We start from the raw sequence: 14251 nt of genomic DNA on the forward strand, positions 1-14251 counted from the left end.
TTTTTTAAATAGCACCACTTATTCTCGTTTGCTGGGGGTCATGAATTCTAGATGGCTGGATGACGTTTCCTGCCTCAGGTTTCACAAGGCTGAGGTCCAGGAGTTGGTCAGGGTTATGGTGACGAGGCTATGGCTCTCTTCACACTCACTCGGTCGAGGGAAGAATTTAAGAATTTAATTCCTTGCACTGTAGGTGGAGAGTCCCTTTGTGCTTGGTAGCTGATAGTCCTGAGCCTCTTTCTGCTCTTAGAAACTGCCTGGTGACCCCCACAGTCCTCACTCAACTGATTGCTTCCTCTGGGCTAGCAGATCTCTCTCTAACACCTTCTGCCACTTTTTATTTATTTTTATACAGGCAATAGTTGTATTACATAAAGCTAACCATTCAAGAGTGGACGGCTCAGTGGCATTTAATACAATCACACTAGCGTCCAAGCGTTACCCCTGAAAGTCCCAGAACATTCTTACTGCCCCCAAATGGAGACTCCCCTAGAAGAGCACACCTCATCTGTTAGGCTCGCCTGGGAGCCGCTCCTTTAGAAGGAATTCAACAATCAAATCGCTTGAGTGACAGCCGTCAAATGTGCGGTCACCCACATTCAGGGGCAGAGTATTTTACAGAGGTCCTGCTGTTTACCTCCTACATCTATGCCCTGGAGAGCTTGACCCAAGGGATGCTCTCTCCCTCTGCTCCACAAGGCCAATATGCGTGCATATTGTGGGCTGATAAACCTAAGTAACTCAACACCTTCTCACCCTTGGCTTACTCATCTGTAAGTAAAGGTGCTGGCATAGTTGCTTGACATAAGTACCACTGACTGAGCATCTGCGTAGCACCAAATGTTTTAAAAGCATTCAGTGGAAATTGTTACCACTACCATAACCATCACCGTTATCACCACCATCACTACCATAACCATCACCGTTATCACCATCACCACTACCATAACCATCACCGTTATCACCACCATCACCACTACCATAACCATCACCGTTATCACCATCACCACTACCATAACCATCACTGTTATCACCATCACCACTACCATCACCACCTTCGCCATCATCCCGCTCTTCAACAATAAAGACCATCACCTCCTCATTGGATTGGTTCCTCCTGTCCTGGAGTTTATTTCTGCAGATACCACGAGGATCTAGTAAACTCCTTAAGATTGGCACTGTCAAGCCGGGCGGTGGTGGCGCACGCCTTTAATCCCAGCACTCGGGAGGCAGAGGCAGGCGGATCTCTGTGAGTTCAAGACCAGCCTGGTCTACAAGAGCTAGCTCCAGGACAGGCTCTAAAGCTGCAGAGAAACCCTGTCTCGAAAAACCAAAAAAAAAAAAAAAAAAAAAAGATTGGCACTGTCTGGCTTCAGGTCCTGTGTCTTGCCCACCATATTCCTATCTCCATGTCTCTCCTCTCTCTTACCCCCGTACAGGACTAGCTAGTGAAGAAACAAGAGGGCCTCTTCCGTCATCCCTGCTAAAGCACCATTCCTCCCACCCCCTTTCCAATTCAAGTCCAGACAGTGAGACCAAGGGGCCAGACAGTCTCCGGATGCTCCCCCACCCCAACCGTTGTGGTTGGCAGAATCCCCCCCTGCTGTGCAGCCACTGAGCTCCTCTATGAGGGACAGGCTTTTCCCCGTGGCAGTCAGAGCCTTTGTCTCGGGATCAGCTTCCCATCAGATATCCTGTCCTCCCTCATAGAAGACGGAAGAAGGAAGATAGGATCTGACCGTGGGAGGCTGTCAAGTCAGGCCAGCTCTCTCTTCCAGTGAGGGGCCCGGTGCAGAGCCCTGGGAGCAGAAAGACGGCGAGAACAAGATCTCTGATTGTTCTCAATTGCCTGACTGGAGATCTCGTTTTCCCCTTAATCAGAAGGCTCGTGTATGAAATGCTTCTGGCAACAGTTTTGCATTAACTGTTTTGGTTGACTGACTGTTTCTGTCCTGCTCTTCCAGCCAAAAGCACGCACAATGTGGCTCAGATTAGGCAGTATGAAAGGAATTCTCAGCCTCAAAGCCAGAAGTTTGGTTTTAAACTGGAGATGGGTCCTTGCCTTATGTCCCAGAAGCCTCGACCAGAGCCTGTGGCTGGGCACCACATTTTGATAGGCTCATTGTTTCTGAAAAGCCAGCGCCAAATGTCCCCTGGCAGCAGGCTGTGTAGCAGGGTTTGATGGCCTGCATCTACCTGAGGGTCTTCCCAGCCTTGGGCTGTTGCTCGTCACATCTCCTTGGTGGCAGAAACAGCCCAAATTCCCAAAAGCCTGGCCTTCAGCGGTGCTCCTGGTTAGGCCCTGCCCACAGCCCATCTGGAGAAGAAGCATGTGGTCAAACTCGACAGAGGGTGTGGTCCTGCCTCTGAACCCCAGCAGACTGGCTAGCGTCCAGAGCCATCAAGAGTGCTGTACAGCCTCCTCAGTCCACTAGGATTTTGAGCAAATCTTTTATCCAGACCAGTTTGTTCTGGATCTCCCATGGATCTGCTGTTGAAGAAGGAGGTGAGGTGTGCCTGGAGTAAGCCACTGTTCTTGGAGGCGCTACAGCACCACGCCAACATAGAGCTACAGCAGGCTGGGACCCAGAATGAACCAGAACACAGCTTGCATCCAAGGCAAGTCCCAAGACAGGACGGTAGCTGCACAGTTTGTAGAGGGGCTGGTCTATAGTGGGAAGAGCCCTTGCCTGAAGCCTAAAATGAAAAGCCCATGTTCCAATTCTCTTAGGCGCTGTTCTTATCTTACATTGTGTTTGTTTGTTCATCTGTTGAGACCGGGTCTCTAGTAGCCCAGGCTAGCCTCAAACGATTTATGTAGCTGAGAATGATCTGAGAATGATCTTGTTTTTTGGGTTGTTTTTGTTTGTTTGTTTGGGGTTTGGTTTTTCTGAGACAGGGTTTCTCTGTGTAGCCCTGGCTATTCTGGAACTCGCTCTGTAGACTGGGTTTATCTCAAACTCAGAGATCCAACTGCCTCTGCCTCCCAAGTGCTGGGATTAAAGGCAGACACCACCACTACCTGGAAACCTTGAACTCTTGCTCCTCCTACACCCACCTCCCAAGCGCTGGGAGTGTAGGTGAGCGCCACCACACCTCTGGCTTCTTCACACAGGCGCATGCGCACACACTGCACACTCATTTGTTTCTCACACACCTGGAGTTCTCTCTGCTCCCACTTTTGACCAAGATGGAATGACAAGGACTGGACTGGCCTTTCTGCTTAAAGCAAGCAAAAAGCAAAGTGAGGAAAAAGGTGAAATAAGCTTCCTCCTGCCATGCCTTTCTAAAAATCTGAGCTGTGCCAGGAGTGGTGGCACACACCTTTAATCCTAGCACTCAGGAGGAAGAGACAGGTGCATCTCTGTGAGTTTGAGGCTGGTCTGGTCTACTTAGTGAGTTCCAGGATAGTCAGGGCTACATAGAAACCCTTGTAGATGGATTTTTTTTCTGTCCCGACTGCCTGTTCCCAAATAACTGACTTCTGAGTTAATATAAATTACAAATGCTTGGCCAATAGCTCAGGCTTATTACTAACTAGCTCTTACATTTAAATTAACCCATATTTCTTATCTGTGCTTTGGCACATGACTCACGGCTTGCTACCTCATTTTCTACACATCCTGGTTCCTCAGTGGTTGGCGTCCTCTCTGACCCCACCCTCCTTTTTCTCCCCAGTCTCCTAATTCGGCTGTCCTGTCTGTAATTCCTGCCTGGCTGACAGTCAATCAGTTTTTTATTAAACTGATCCAAGAGACAAATCTTCACAGTGTATAGAAGGATTATTCCATAGCAGACCCTGCCTCATAAAACAAAACAAACAAACAAGCAAAAAAATCTGAACTGCTATCAGAAAATGCTGCCCACATTCAGGATGGGTCTTCTTTAATCAACTAAGGTAGTGGTTCCCAACCTTCCTAATGCTTTAATATTGCATTAATATTGCGAACCTTTAATATTGTGGTGACCCCCAACCATGAAATTATTTTGTTGCTACTTCATAACTGTATTTTTGCTATCATTATAAATAGTAATATATATCTATGTTTTTTGATGGCCTGAGGGGACCCCTGTTAAAGGGTCATCAGAGCTGAGACCCATAGGTTGAGAACACTGAACTAAGGCAGTCAGAACAATTCTCCAGGTGGCGGTCCCTACTCAGGTGATCCTAATCTATGGCAAACTGACATTAAAACCAACCATCGCCCTGCCCAAAGCTGAGCCAGGACCGTCCTTTTATCTCACCCCCTAATCTCCACTTGGTGTCATCCAATTTGTGAGGAACCTCCTAGAAATGGGGAGCTCTGCAGGTTCGTTGTGATGGCTAAGGAAAACTCCATTCTGTGCTGGACACAAAGTTCCTAAAAGATAAGCTCCTGGCAACCCAGACTCCTGACCCCCTCCCCAGGATTGTAAACCTGCTTATCGCTATGGAACAGGGGGTGAGAGCAAGCGCCTCACCAGCTCAGGGGGGCAAAGCGGTTTCTCACTCAGCTGCATATTCCAGAAAAACGAGATAACTGTCATCTCCACCTTAAAAATACACAAAAACCCCTCAAGCTCCTTCTGCAAGGATGCACATCTTTGATTTGGCTTTAAGGCTGTCCTCCTGCTAGCAGTAATAATAAACTCATTTAATTGTGATTTGGATGAGTCTGTGGTCTTTTCCAGTAGATTCAAAGTCTGTAACATTCAAGATGGCAGCATAGTCCCAGTTCCTCCCCACACAGCGTCAGGAATTGCACTGAAAACTTCAAGGGTGGCTGTGCAAACTAAAGCATCAAAGGCCTTCATGCTGGCCCCGGAGAGGCGCTCACGCTGACCCCGGAAAGGCCTTCACACTGGCCCCAGAAAGCCCTTCACGCTGGCCCTGGAAAGGCCTTCATTCTGACTCTGGTAGAGTGAAGTGCTGTAGAGACTTCTTAGAAACCACAATGTGGCAGCTCCCAGAGAAGCAAACACCCAGGGCAGGATGACTCAGGCATAGGGATCCTGGACAGGTGGGGAGGTTGAATCACTCAGGTCCTCTGAGGATGACCTCAAGACCAGACTTGGACACCATAAGCCACTAGAAGGTCAGCTGTGAGGACCAATAGAATAAGACCTGTCCCCAAAGCAGCCCTCAGCCTGGGATGCAGGGTCTCATAGGTGTTCCCTGAGTGATGGAAGGGGCACAGATTCAGCTTCTCCTTTCTTTCCTAGCCCTGCCCTGCCCTTGGGAGGAAGCAAGCCAGGGGCTGCCTCCCTCTGATCCTCCAACCATGCCCTGACCACGGAGGCTGGCCCAGCCCTTTGAAGAGAGACCACCCACAACTAGAGACCTCAGGCTCACCTCACTGGCAGGAGGGAGGGGTCATCAAGCACAGCCTTGCACTGTTCAGAGAACTCCCAGATCCTTTCTTGGCCTTGACCCACTCCGGAATGGGTGAGAGGGTAATGGCCCTTTCAGGAGACTGACAAAGGAGAACGGTGGGCAAGGTGCCAGCATTTTGTAGGTATCCGAGGATAAGTAAGGAAAGTGTTTCCAGGCAACAGAGAGGTAGGTCCAAGGTGCTGTCTCTCCCTGCCCCCACCTCGACCTTGGGCACTAAGGCCAGCATCTGCTAAGGATCTCAGTACCTGCTGTGTACAATACCACAAAGTCAGGAGCAAGAACACTGGGCTGGCCTAGCAACCCCTGCTAGGTATTCTACAGATAAAAGCAGCCCAAGGTGTCTCCAAGACCATTCTTGGACCCAGGGCAGTGGGGAGCCCTGTCCCCTCCTACTCCATCCTTGTCTAAGAGCTGGAGAAAGGATCCCAGGCCACTTCTCCCCTGGTCAAGACAGGAAGAAGGTAATTGAATCAGCACTTCTCTCTCCATCTGGAACATTCCAACATGGAAAACCCACAGAGCAGCTGGGGAAGCAATTTAGGGACTTTAATTAAAGGCTGATGACTCCCCCCAAGGAGCCCCACCTCCACACAGCCTGTAAGACCCACCACATCTGCCCACAACGTGTTCAGAGGCCCAGCTGGGCACCTCACACTGGGCGTTGGCCCTCAGGCTAAGTTTCCATTGGGCGGGTGTGAGCAGAACACACCAGTCCAGCTTTCTCTTTGCTGCATCTAGAAACTTCCCTTAGAGCCTGGGCCCAGCCGAGCAAGTGCCCTCCTCACACTGCACCAACAAAGCTCCACGGAGGGAGAAGTACTCACCTCAATGGCCTCAGACAGAGAGCTCTAAACATGGGGAGAGAAGCAGGAAAACCAGACTGGGGGGGACAGTTGCCCAGCTCAGGGTTGTCCCTGACTCTCATGCCCCTCGGCTTCTATCTGATTCATCTGCACAGAGGCCATGGGGGCCGAGAAAACAGTAGATCCAAAGCCTGGGAGGGTAGAAAAAACATAGCAGAGAGTTGCAGCTGGCAGGCGCAGGAGGGCAGGAACTTAGAGCTGAGGAGTTTAACAGTTAGTGGTGGTGGCGGCACACGCCTTTAATCCCAGCACTTGGGAGGCAGAGGCAGGTGGATCTCTGTGAGTTCGAGGTCAGCCTGGTCTACAAGTGAGTTCTAGTGTAGCCAGGGTTACACAGAAAGACCCTATCTCGACAACAAAAATAAGGGGGGGCTGGGGTGCAGTGCTGGAGAGCTGAACATCTGCAAGTAAGCTTCTAGGCCTCGTCCTAGAACTCTAGAAGTAATGGGGCGGGGCTGGAAATGAGAACAGTTTAAAACAATGGGATCTTCTGCAGACACCGTTCCAGTAAAGTCCATAGTGGATCAGGGTGACAGTGAGGGTCCTGGGACTGTCCAGGGAAAGAACAGATGTGTGTGCAATGGGCTGGCAACTGACCCAGGAGCTAAGGGGTTTCCTACCCTCCTTCCCACCTCTGGCCCAGGAAATAAAGATGGTCACCAATCTCATTAGGTCCCATCTACCAGGGCCAGGTGTGGACTATAGCTCCCTTCACCCACATCAGCCTGTGTCTGGAGGAGACTGTACATTCCTCTCATCTGCATCTAGACCAACATCTGCCCGGCACATTGCCATGGTAGCTGAGCTGCCCTGTAGGTACTGGGAGGAAAGCCCAGTACCAGCTCCCAACCCCACTATCCTGGCCCAGGGCAACACAGCTGGCGAAAGCACGAGCCCCTCAGGGCAGCCCCATCCAGGAGTGTGAGCTCAGAAGCACTGGAGCGAAGGCAGGGCCCTGCAGCCCTGAGCCTCTTCTTGGCAGAGACATTAATAGACTCTGTGTCCACACTGCCGATAGGGTCACATGGTCATGTGACTCGCTAGACCTTTGTCTCGCAGTGAACACTCAAGTGAGGCAGATGCTGACAGACTATCCTCATCCCCAGGAAATCTTTTACTCCCTAAGTATCTCTGAGCGGGAAAAGCCATATCACAGCCAAGGACAGGCCCTGAGACCTAAGGAATCCCAGATGCTAAGGCTACAGCCAGGCCCGTAGGCAGGCGTGGGACAGTAGAGGTAAGATGTGGCTTAAGTGGCCTCTGAGGCCATTATCAGGAGAGCTGGGCATCTGGGGCATGGGAGAGTACCTGGCCTCTTTTGGCTAGAAATGAGCAAGGGCTGCTGATGGGCACTGGTTCCTGCTCTGCCCTGCTGAGGGTGTACAGGATAGAGGCAGCAGATCCAGAGAGCAGGCACAGCATTGTGGGAGTGTCGCCCGGTGGGCAGAGCCAGAGTGTGGCTGCACTGGAACCACATGGTGGCTGCTAGAAGGACTTGCTCACCAGCTACTCACTACCCAGCCATACCATTAGGCTCCTAGGTGGGGCTAAGGACCACACAAAGCGGTGGGTACAGCACACAGTTGGTCAAACCAGCTTTGTCTTGCTCTGCCATTCAGGAGCCTGGAGCCCGTTTTCAACCTAGACATAGGAGCAACCCTCCTCAGCCTCCTAGTGCTGAAAAGAGTAGCTGTGGACACTCTCCAGAGCCACCTGTGTGTCACTGGGCAGGTGCTCAACCTCGCTAGGCTCACACATTCATCTGGGACGTGTGACCGAGGACACTGATTACCTCCCAGGGCATGACGCCATTCACTCAGTGTCTAATAGTGTTAGGTCCACGGATATGACTCCCACCCCCAACGTCAAGCCCAAGTGGAAGAAAACAGATCTGGGCTTTATTTCTTAAATACTCTCTCAACATAGCATGTGTAGCGCCTGCTACGGCCAGGCAGACAAACATAAATTAAAGTTACTGGGCTCCCAGAGAAAGACTGAGCTGGGCCTTCGTCAGTCCCAGCCAAAGTCCTGGCCAGTCATCTGGTAGAACTTGCGGTTGAAGGGCCGGTAGAAAGCCCGCAGGCGCTGAACCACAGCCTCCGGCACTCGGGGGTGAGGCCGGCCCTTGGATTTACCCAGGCAGCGGGGGCGACCACTGCCCTGGGCCTTTTTGAGGCAGGGGAAGCCCTTGGTAGCATTGAAGTAGAAGTGCTTGTCAGTGACCACCCGCTTGAGGCCCAGGAAGTCCTGTACCCGGCCCACTTCACCGGCTGGATCAGTGACCAGACGCTCTCCGCTGACAAACAGGAAGTGGGACATAGGGAAGTACCGAAGCCAGTTGTCCAAGTGCTGGGCATAGAGGCCAATACGCACAGCACTCCAGGCTGTGTCCACAGGACCCAGGCCACGGCGGAAGGCCAGCGCACGGAAGCTTGGCAGGCCTGGGGTCTTGGAGAGTGTCTGGGCATAATCAGAGATGGCCCGGGTCACAGGGTTCCGCACCACCACAATCAGCTTGGTGTCTGGGGACATGCCATGGATCCGGCGGGGAGCCTCCTGAGTCACAAAGTAGCTGGGGGTTTTCTCCATGGTGATCTGCCCATCCAGGGTACGTGGCATCAGACCCCTGTGGGATGATAGAGGAGTAACTGAGTGATCACAGCATACACTTCCTCCAAAGCCATTTATTTCCCTTCCCAGCTAGCTCAGCCCTCGGGGACCAGGAACCAACCTCTCCTCCTCTGAGAGAAGCCCAGGCTAAGGTGGGCCATCCTGCTCCCCTCTTAGATTGACCCTGCTGAAGTCCTGGGGTCCCCAACCCAGTGTGGGCCTGCAGTGGAGCCCAAAGCCAGGGCTGCCCTAGCTCTAGGGTCAAAAAAAGTGACAGCCCTAGAGGGCGATGGCCACCAAGACATTCTTCAAGTTTTATAACCCTTTTCCCTGAAGTACCACCTCCACAGAGTCCAAGTCAGTCCCACACCAGAGACTGACCCACACCTTCCAAAGCTGCTCTGCCTATCCTTGACAGGCACCCCGAGGCTGGCCAGCACAGACCCTCCAGGCCTCTTTGTAATCATTGACCATGAACTAGAACTAGGTCATTGATTATTATTATGCAGCTACCAAAGTCTGGCCTCCCTTCCTCCCTCCCTCCCTCCCTCCCCTAAATTCAATTACATCCCCTCTTGACCTTCAGTTGTCTCTCTGGGCCCAGGGAAGAACACCAAACAGTCACCAACAGAGTCTAGCAAGCACCCTTAAGAAAGTCAGGGATGTGGCTCTGATCCACCTGGGGCCTATCCCAAAGTCCTGTAGTAGCCTTAGGGTGCCAAGAGCCAGCGTTTCTGAAATTTCCTTTATTCTGGAGAAGAGTGTTGGCCTAATCCAAATATTCAGAGAAAGTCGGCAGACTAGAGCCAAGCCTGATAACTGAGGGGAGCCTGCACAGAGCCCAGGCAGGCCCAGGCACCCTGAGAGGTGGCCTCAGGCTGCGTCCGCCAGCCAGTTAGTACACAGTGCGGCAGGGCAGGGTGGGACAGGTAAGGTAAGCAAACAGTTCCAAAGAAAAGCCAAGAACTGGGTCAACAGAGGCAGAGGCAGTGGGGCTTAGAGAGAGAGACACCTGTCCAGTCGTGACTCCCATCCTCTTAGGGACACTGTCCACCCCTCACTGACCACCCCTAGGGCCCACTCTGGTCAAGCTGACACACTGGACTAAGCCCATCATTACTGAGTCACGGGTCTTCATTCTCCTCTCTCTGTTTAGGCTCCCAGGCAAATACAGGCAATGCACAGGTGCCATGCTGGGGTGCTTGGTTTGGGGGTGCTGATAATGGACAAGGGATATGTGCATCTACCCCATTGGACCAGGCAAAAATGAGATCAGGCCTAGATATGGTGGTACATGTCTATTATCCTAGGACTCTGGAGACTGAGGCAGATAGGATAGAGAGTCTGAAAACAGGCTAAACTACACAAGATCTTGGGGGGGGGGGCAGCAGTACCAGGCTTCTGACATCATCCATGTCCAAAGCCAAGAGAGGTGAGTGATGTGTGGGAAACCCTGCAGAGCAAGGATGCTGGAAAAGCTGGTCTGTAGAAGTTATAAGGATTTCTGTCTCGGTCCTCCACCTGGATGACACAGTGAACCAGGAAACTCCCCCTTTTGATAGGAAGGAATCTTAAGACTGAGAAGGAAGAGGAAGGACTGAGGGGGAAACAAGAGGCCTCAGGCCTCCTCCTAGCCCACCATGGATTCCACAGACTTTCTGTTCCCAGAGCCCCTGTCCCCAGTACTCTCTCTTGTATAATCAGGATCTACATACGGCCAGGGAAAGTTCAGTGAACCAGTCCCAAGCCCTTCTGCAACCTGACATCTTAGGCATCAGTGATCCTCCGCGAGCCTCAGGAGGGAGTGAGCGTGGAGAGGAGAGAGTAGTGCGTTTGGAAGGTGAGATGGAGCAGAGTAGAGTTCTGTCAAGCTGACCCATAAACCTTCCCTCTCTCCTGTTGCATTCACCCCATCTGGTCTGCATTTCTCCGTGGCTCCCAGCCAGCCTGAGACCACGCCCCCTGCTTGCCCAGCCCCTCCAGAACCACCACTGTATCCCACACCTCATTTGGATCAGTTCCAAGGGGACCTTATCCCAGTGTCAGAGAGTGCTAAGGAACCAAGTCCCCAGTCGCAGGAGGGAAGAAAGCTCAGCTCCTCCCCCTGCATACCCAGGCATACCCACCTATGGCCTGATCTTAAACCCCAGGAGCTACAGGGATTCCCCTACCTGTACCCCTCCTTACCCTTTCTTGTTTTTTCAGAAAATATCACTGACTGACACCCCAAATCTTCAATAAGTGAGTGAGAGTGGGCTAGTAAATGCTGCATGGTTTTGAGAGTGGTCAGGGACCATGGCCCCCAAGAGAAAAGACCCTGAAAAGCCTAAGAAGAAGGGAATGCAATTCAGTTGACATAGTATTTGCCTAATGTGCACAGGTCCTGAGTTCAGCTCTTAGAACCGCATACAAACCAGCCATAGGCTGGGAGTGGTGGCATGTGCCTGGATCTCTTTGAGTTTGTGGCTGGCCTGGTCTGCACAGCAAGTTCTAGGCCAGCCAGAACTGCATAAATGGGACCCAAAAAATAAAAACAAAAATAAACAAAGTAAGTCCCCTTGATTTGATGACATGGCTCCTCAAGTAAGGACACTTGCTGTGCAAATCTGGTGACTAAATTCAGGCCCTAGACTGGGAGTGGGAGGAGAGAAGACTCCTGAGTTAGCCTCTGACCTACATGCTCATAGCAGCATTCTCTCTCTCTCTCTCTCTCTCTCTCTCTCTCTCTCTCTCTCTCTCTCACACACACACACACACACACACACACACACACACACACACACATGCCATAGTGGTGGTCTATACTAGAGATACCATTAATCATCCCCTGCACTCATGAGGTATTGGCAAGAAGTTCAACATTATCCTTGGCCACACAGGGAATTTGAGGCCAACCTGAGCTACAAGAGACCCCAAAAACAACAAAAAAAAGTCAAAGAAATGATCTAATGGAGAAGCAGGGAGGAGAATGGGTGGGAGAAAGGCAACCCAGGCCCCCTCTGCTGAGTCCAGGGGCTGGTAAGGTCACTACCAGAATGAGGCAGATCACAGCCCAATGCGAGCAGTATTCCAAAACCTCACCAGTGGCTGCTCCTTTCCCTCAACCTATACCCGGATGGAGTTCTGCAGGTTCTGGGGGCTCAGCCCAGGTCCTATGACTGGAGATATTGAGTCAGAGGTGGTCATTTTCAGAGGCTCGGTGTATACACGAGAACACTACCCAAGGAGCCGTTGCTAGAGAGGACAGCAGCCCTTGTGGCTACAGCCAGGTGAAGACGCTAAGCTGCACAGTCCTGAAGCCACCAGGGCCACTGGGTTCACTCCGCTCTTCTGATTAATGGGATGAGGCCATGGTCCCACTCCTCCCCAGCATCCTATGCTTCCAGAAAGACTCTACAAATACGGTACGCTGTCCTCACACTCCCTGAGACCTTGCCGGGAACAGCGGCGTTTCAGAGAGCCTCTCCCAGGTAGTACAACCCTGCTTATCTTATCTTCCAAATTTACCAGTCTCAAAGCAAGTTAACAAACGGAAGGAAGGAAGGACCTGGGAAACAGAAACTGGTATGTCCGGGGTCCTGCCACCCTCACTAATCCTCCAAGTGACCTTAACTCAGCACGGACTTGCAGATGAGGCAAGCCAATCTGTGAACCCCCATTTCCCCACAGGAAGGGACTGGGTACCTAGAGGCCTGCACAGCTACAGCAGGCAGTGGGCGGGGCCTGCCTCCAGCCTCTACTACCAGACTCAGCAAGGGAGGGGCTGACCATCCACCAGGACTTACGGCTGGGGCGGTGCTCCCCACATTCCACTGCTGCACCCCAATTCTGTCCTGGGTGGAGAGAGGACAGCTGCAGGAAGCTGTATGCCAATATTCAATCCCCACCCTTGGGCTGTACCAAAAGACAGGGTCTCCCTCTCCAAAGACCAAACCTAACTTTCTCAGATTCCAGCAGTCAAGAGAGGCTCACCTGATGGAGAGTCGGGAGAGGTTCGCGGGAGTAGGAACTTTCTAGAAAAACCTGGAGACCCTTCCTAATATACTTGACTAGTGGTCAGATAATTACCCATACTTACTCAGACTTATAATTGCGGGGCGGGCACGAAGGGATGATAAGGCACCTAAACGCCAAGTATTTCTAAGGCTCCCAAATAATCCCACTGGGATTATATTAATATACTCCATAATAATATATGGGTATATATTAATAGTTTAGTGGTGGAATACTTGTTTAGTACATATGAGGCTCCAGGTTCAGTCCCCAGTTACCGGACCCTTTAAAAAGGAACGGCTACCTGCCCAGTTATCTCACTGGCTTGAAAATACTTCCCAGCTAGGATCACACCTTGCTGAGTCCCTCAGCCCACTCAACAGGAGAACGGGGTTTCCCCTGAGGTTTTCTAATCCCTGGGGCCCTTGGCTATAAAAGGCCTTTCTTTGGGGGCCTCATCCATGAGGTCAAGTTTGTTTCTCTAACAGGCTTATTTCAGACCTATTTGTCTTGGGTTCCGGGATCGCACGACGCTCTTGAGCTGAAAGCACAGACCGTGGCGCACACAGACGCCAAAGGAGCAGACCAGCAGGGGCGCTCACCGGTACCAGGCGAGCCCGCGTTCGTAGCACCTGTCGAAGAAGTGGGGTTCAGAGCCAAGTGCACGGACGTCGGGGTGCAACCGCAGGAACTCCAGCAACGCGCGCGTGCCGCCTTTCTTCACACCCACGATGAGCGCCTGTGGGAAGCGCCGGCGCCCCGGGCCGCTGGCCACCGGCAGACCTGGCGCTCCCAGACGGCGGGAGGCGTGGTGCGGCTCGGAGGGCGCGGGAACCGGTGCTGGGGCACGGGCGACTAGTGGACAGCGGCCCGGGAGGGCAAAAAGGCAGTAGGCGCCTAGAAACAGAGCTACGAACGCCAGCGGAGCACGGGGAGCACGCAGTGCAGCCCCCTGCCCCGGCCCGGCGCTCTGGAGGTCCCCAGCTCCCCTGCCCAGACCGCCGCTACCTGCCATCGGGTCGCGCAGCGCCCAGGTCTGGGAGCGGGGACCGCAGACAGGAGCGCATCCCGGCTGTCGCACGCTCAGCCCGAGGGCTCCGGGCTTCTGGGTTGAGCTCAGCAGCCCAGCCGCCCGCGAGCTGGAGGAGGATGGGGGCGGGGCGGGGCCGAGATGCCCCTCCCTGTCCCGAGCTCAGGCCACGCCTGGAGCTCGCAGACTCCCGCTAACTTCGAGCTCGACTGGAAGCCGTTCGGAGTAGCCCCACATTCTTAAGCTGATCTCCGGCTCACTTGACTCCAAAGTCTTCGCTCTTAAACTACGGGAATGCGGTGGCAGGGAGGGACACAAAGCAGCGACAAGGACTTGGCGAATGAGAGATCCAGGGCGACAGATGTCTCAACCCTGTTTTCC

At 52.6% G+C, this 14251-nt stretch overlaps 1 protein-coding gene across 7 annotated transcripts; it reads right to left on the minus strand.

The window, feature by feature from the left end:
* Positions 1-8113: 8113 nt before the first annotated feature.
* Positions 8114-13973, minus strand: Hs3st6 (heparan sulfate-glucosamine 3-sulfotransferase 6). 7 transcript variants are annotated; one of them, XM_038326961.1, is made up of 4 exons: positions 13849-13967; positions 13342-13472; positions 12633-12680; positions 8114-8863 (listed from the first exon to the last, which is right to left on the minus strand). In XM_038326961.1, the coding sequence occupies exons 3-4, from the start codon at positions 12653-12655 to the stop codon at positions 8248-8250; spliced, it is 639 nt and encodes a 212-aa protein (XP_038182889.1). In that variant the 5' UTR covers positions 12656-12680; positions 13342-13472; positions 13849-13967; the 3' UTR covers positions 8114-8247. The 7 variants fall into 7 exon arrangements, with proteins under 7 accessions (XP_038182889.1, XP_038182892.1, XP_038182887.1 ...); XM_038326964.1 differs by lacking the exon at positions 12633-12680; XM_038326959.1 differs by lacking the exon at positions 12633-12680 and having other exon boundaries at positions 13443-13472; positions 13849-13864.
* Between the last annotated feature and the right edge of the window lie 278 nt (positions 13974-14251).

Source organism: Arvicola amphibius, chromosome 4 (assembly GCF_903992535.2).
Source record: "Arvicola amphibius chromosome 4, mArvAmp1.2, whole genome shotgun sequence".
Taxonomy (NCBI): domain Eukaryota; kingdom Metazoa; phylum Chordata; class Mammalia; order Rodentia; family Cricetidae; genus Arvicola; species Arvicola amphibius.

Coding starts and splice junctions, on each gene's coding strand:
- Hs3st6 (XM_038326957.1), bottom strand. CDS start 13,855: ATGGCAGGTAGCGGCGGTCTGGGCAGGGGAGCTGGGGACCTCCAGAGC. Junction 8,864..13,442: donor CGCGGGCTCGCCTGGTACCG/GTGAGCGCCCCT, acceptor ATCATCCCACAG/GGGTCTGATGCCACGTACCC.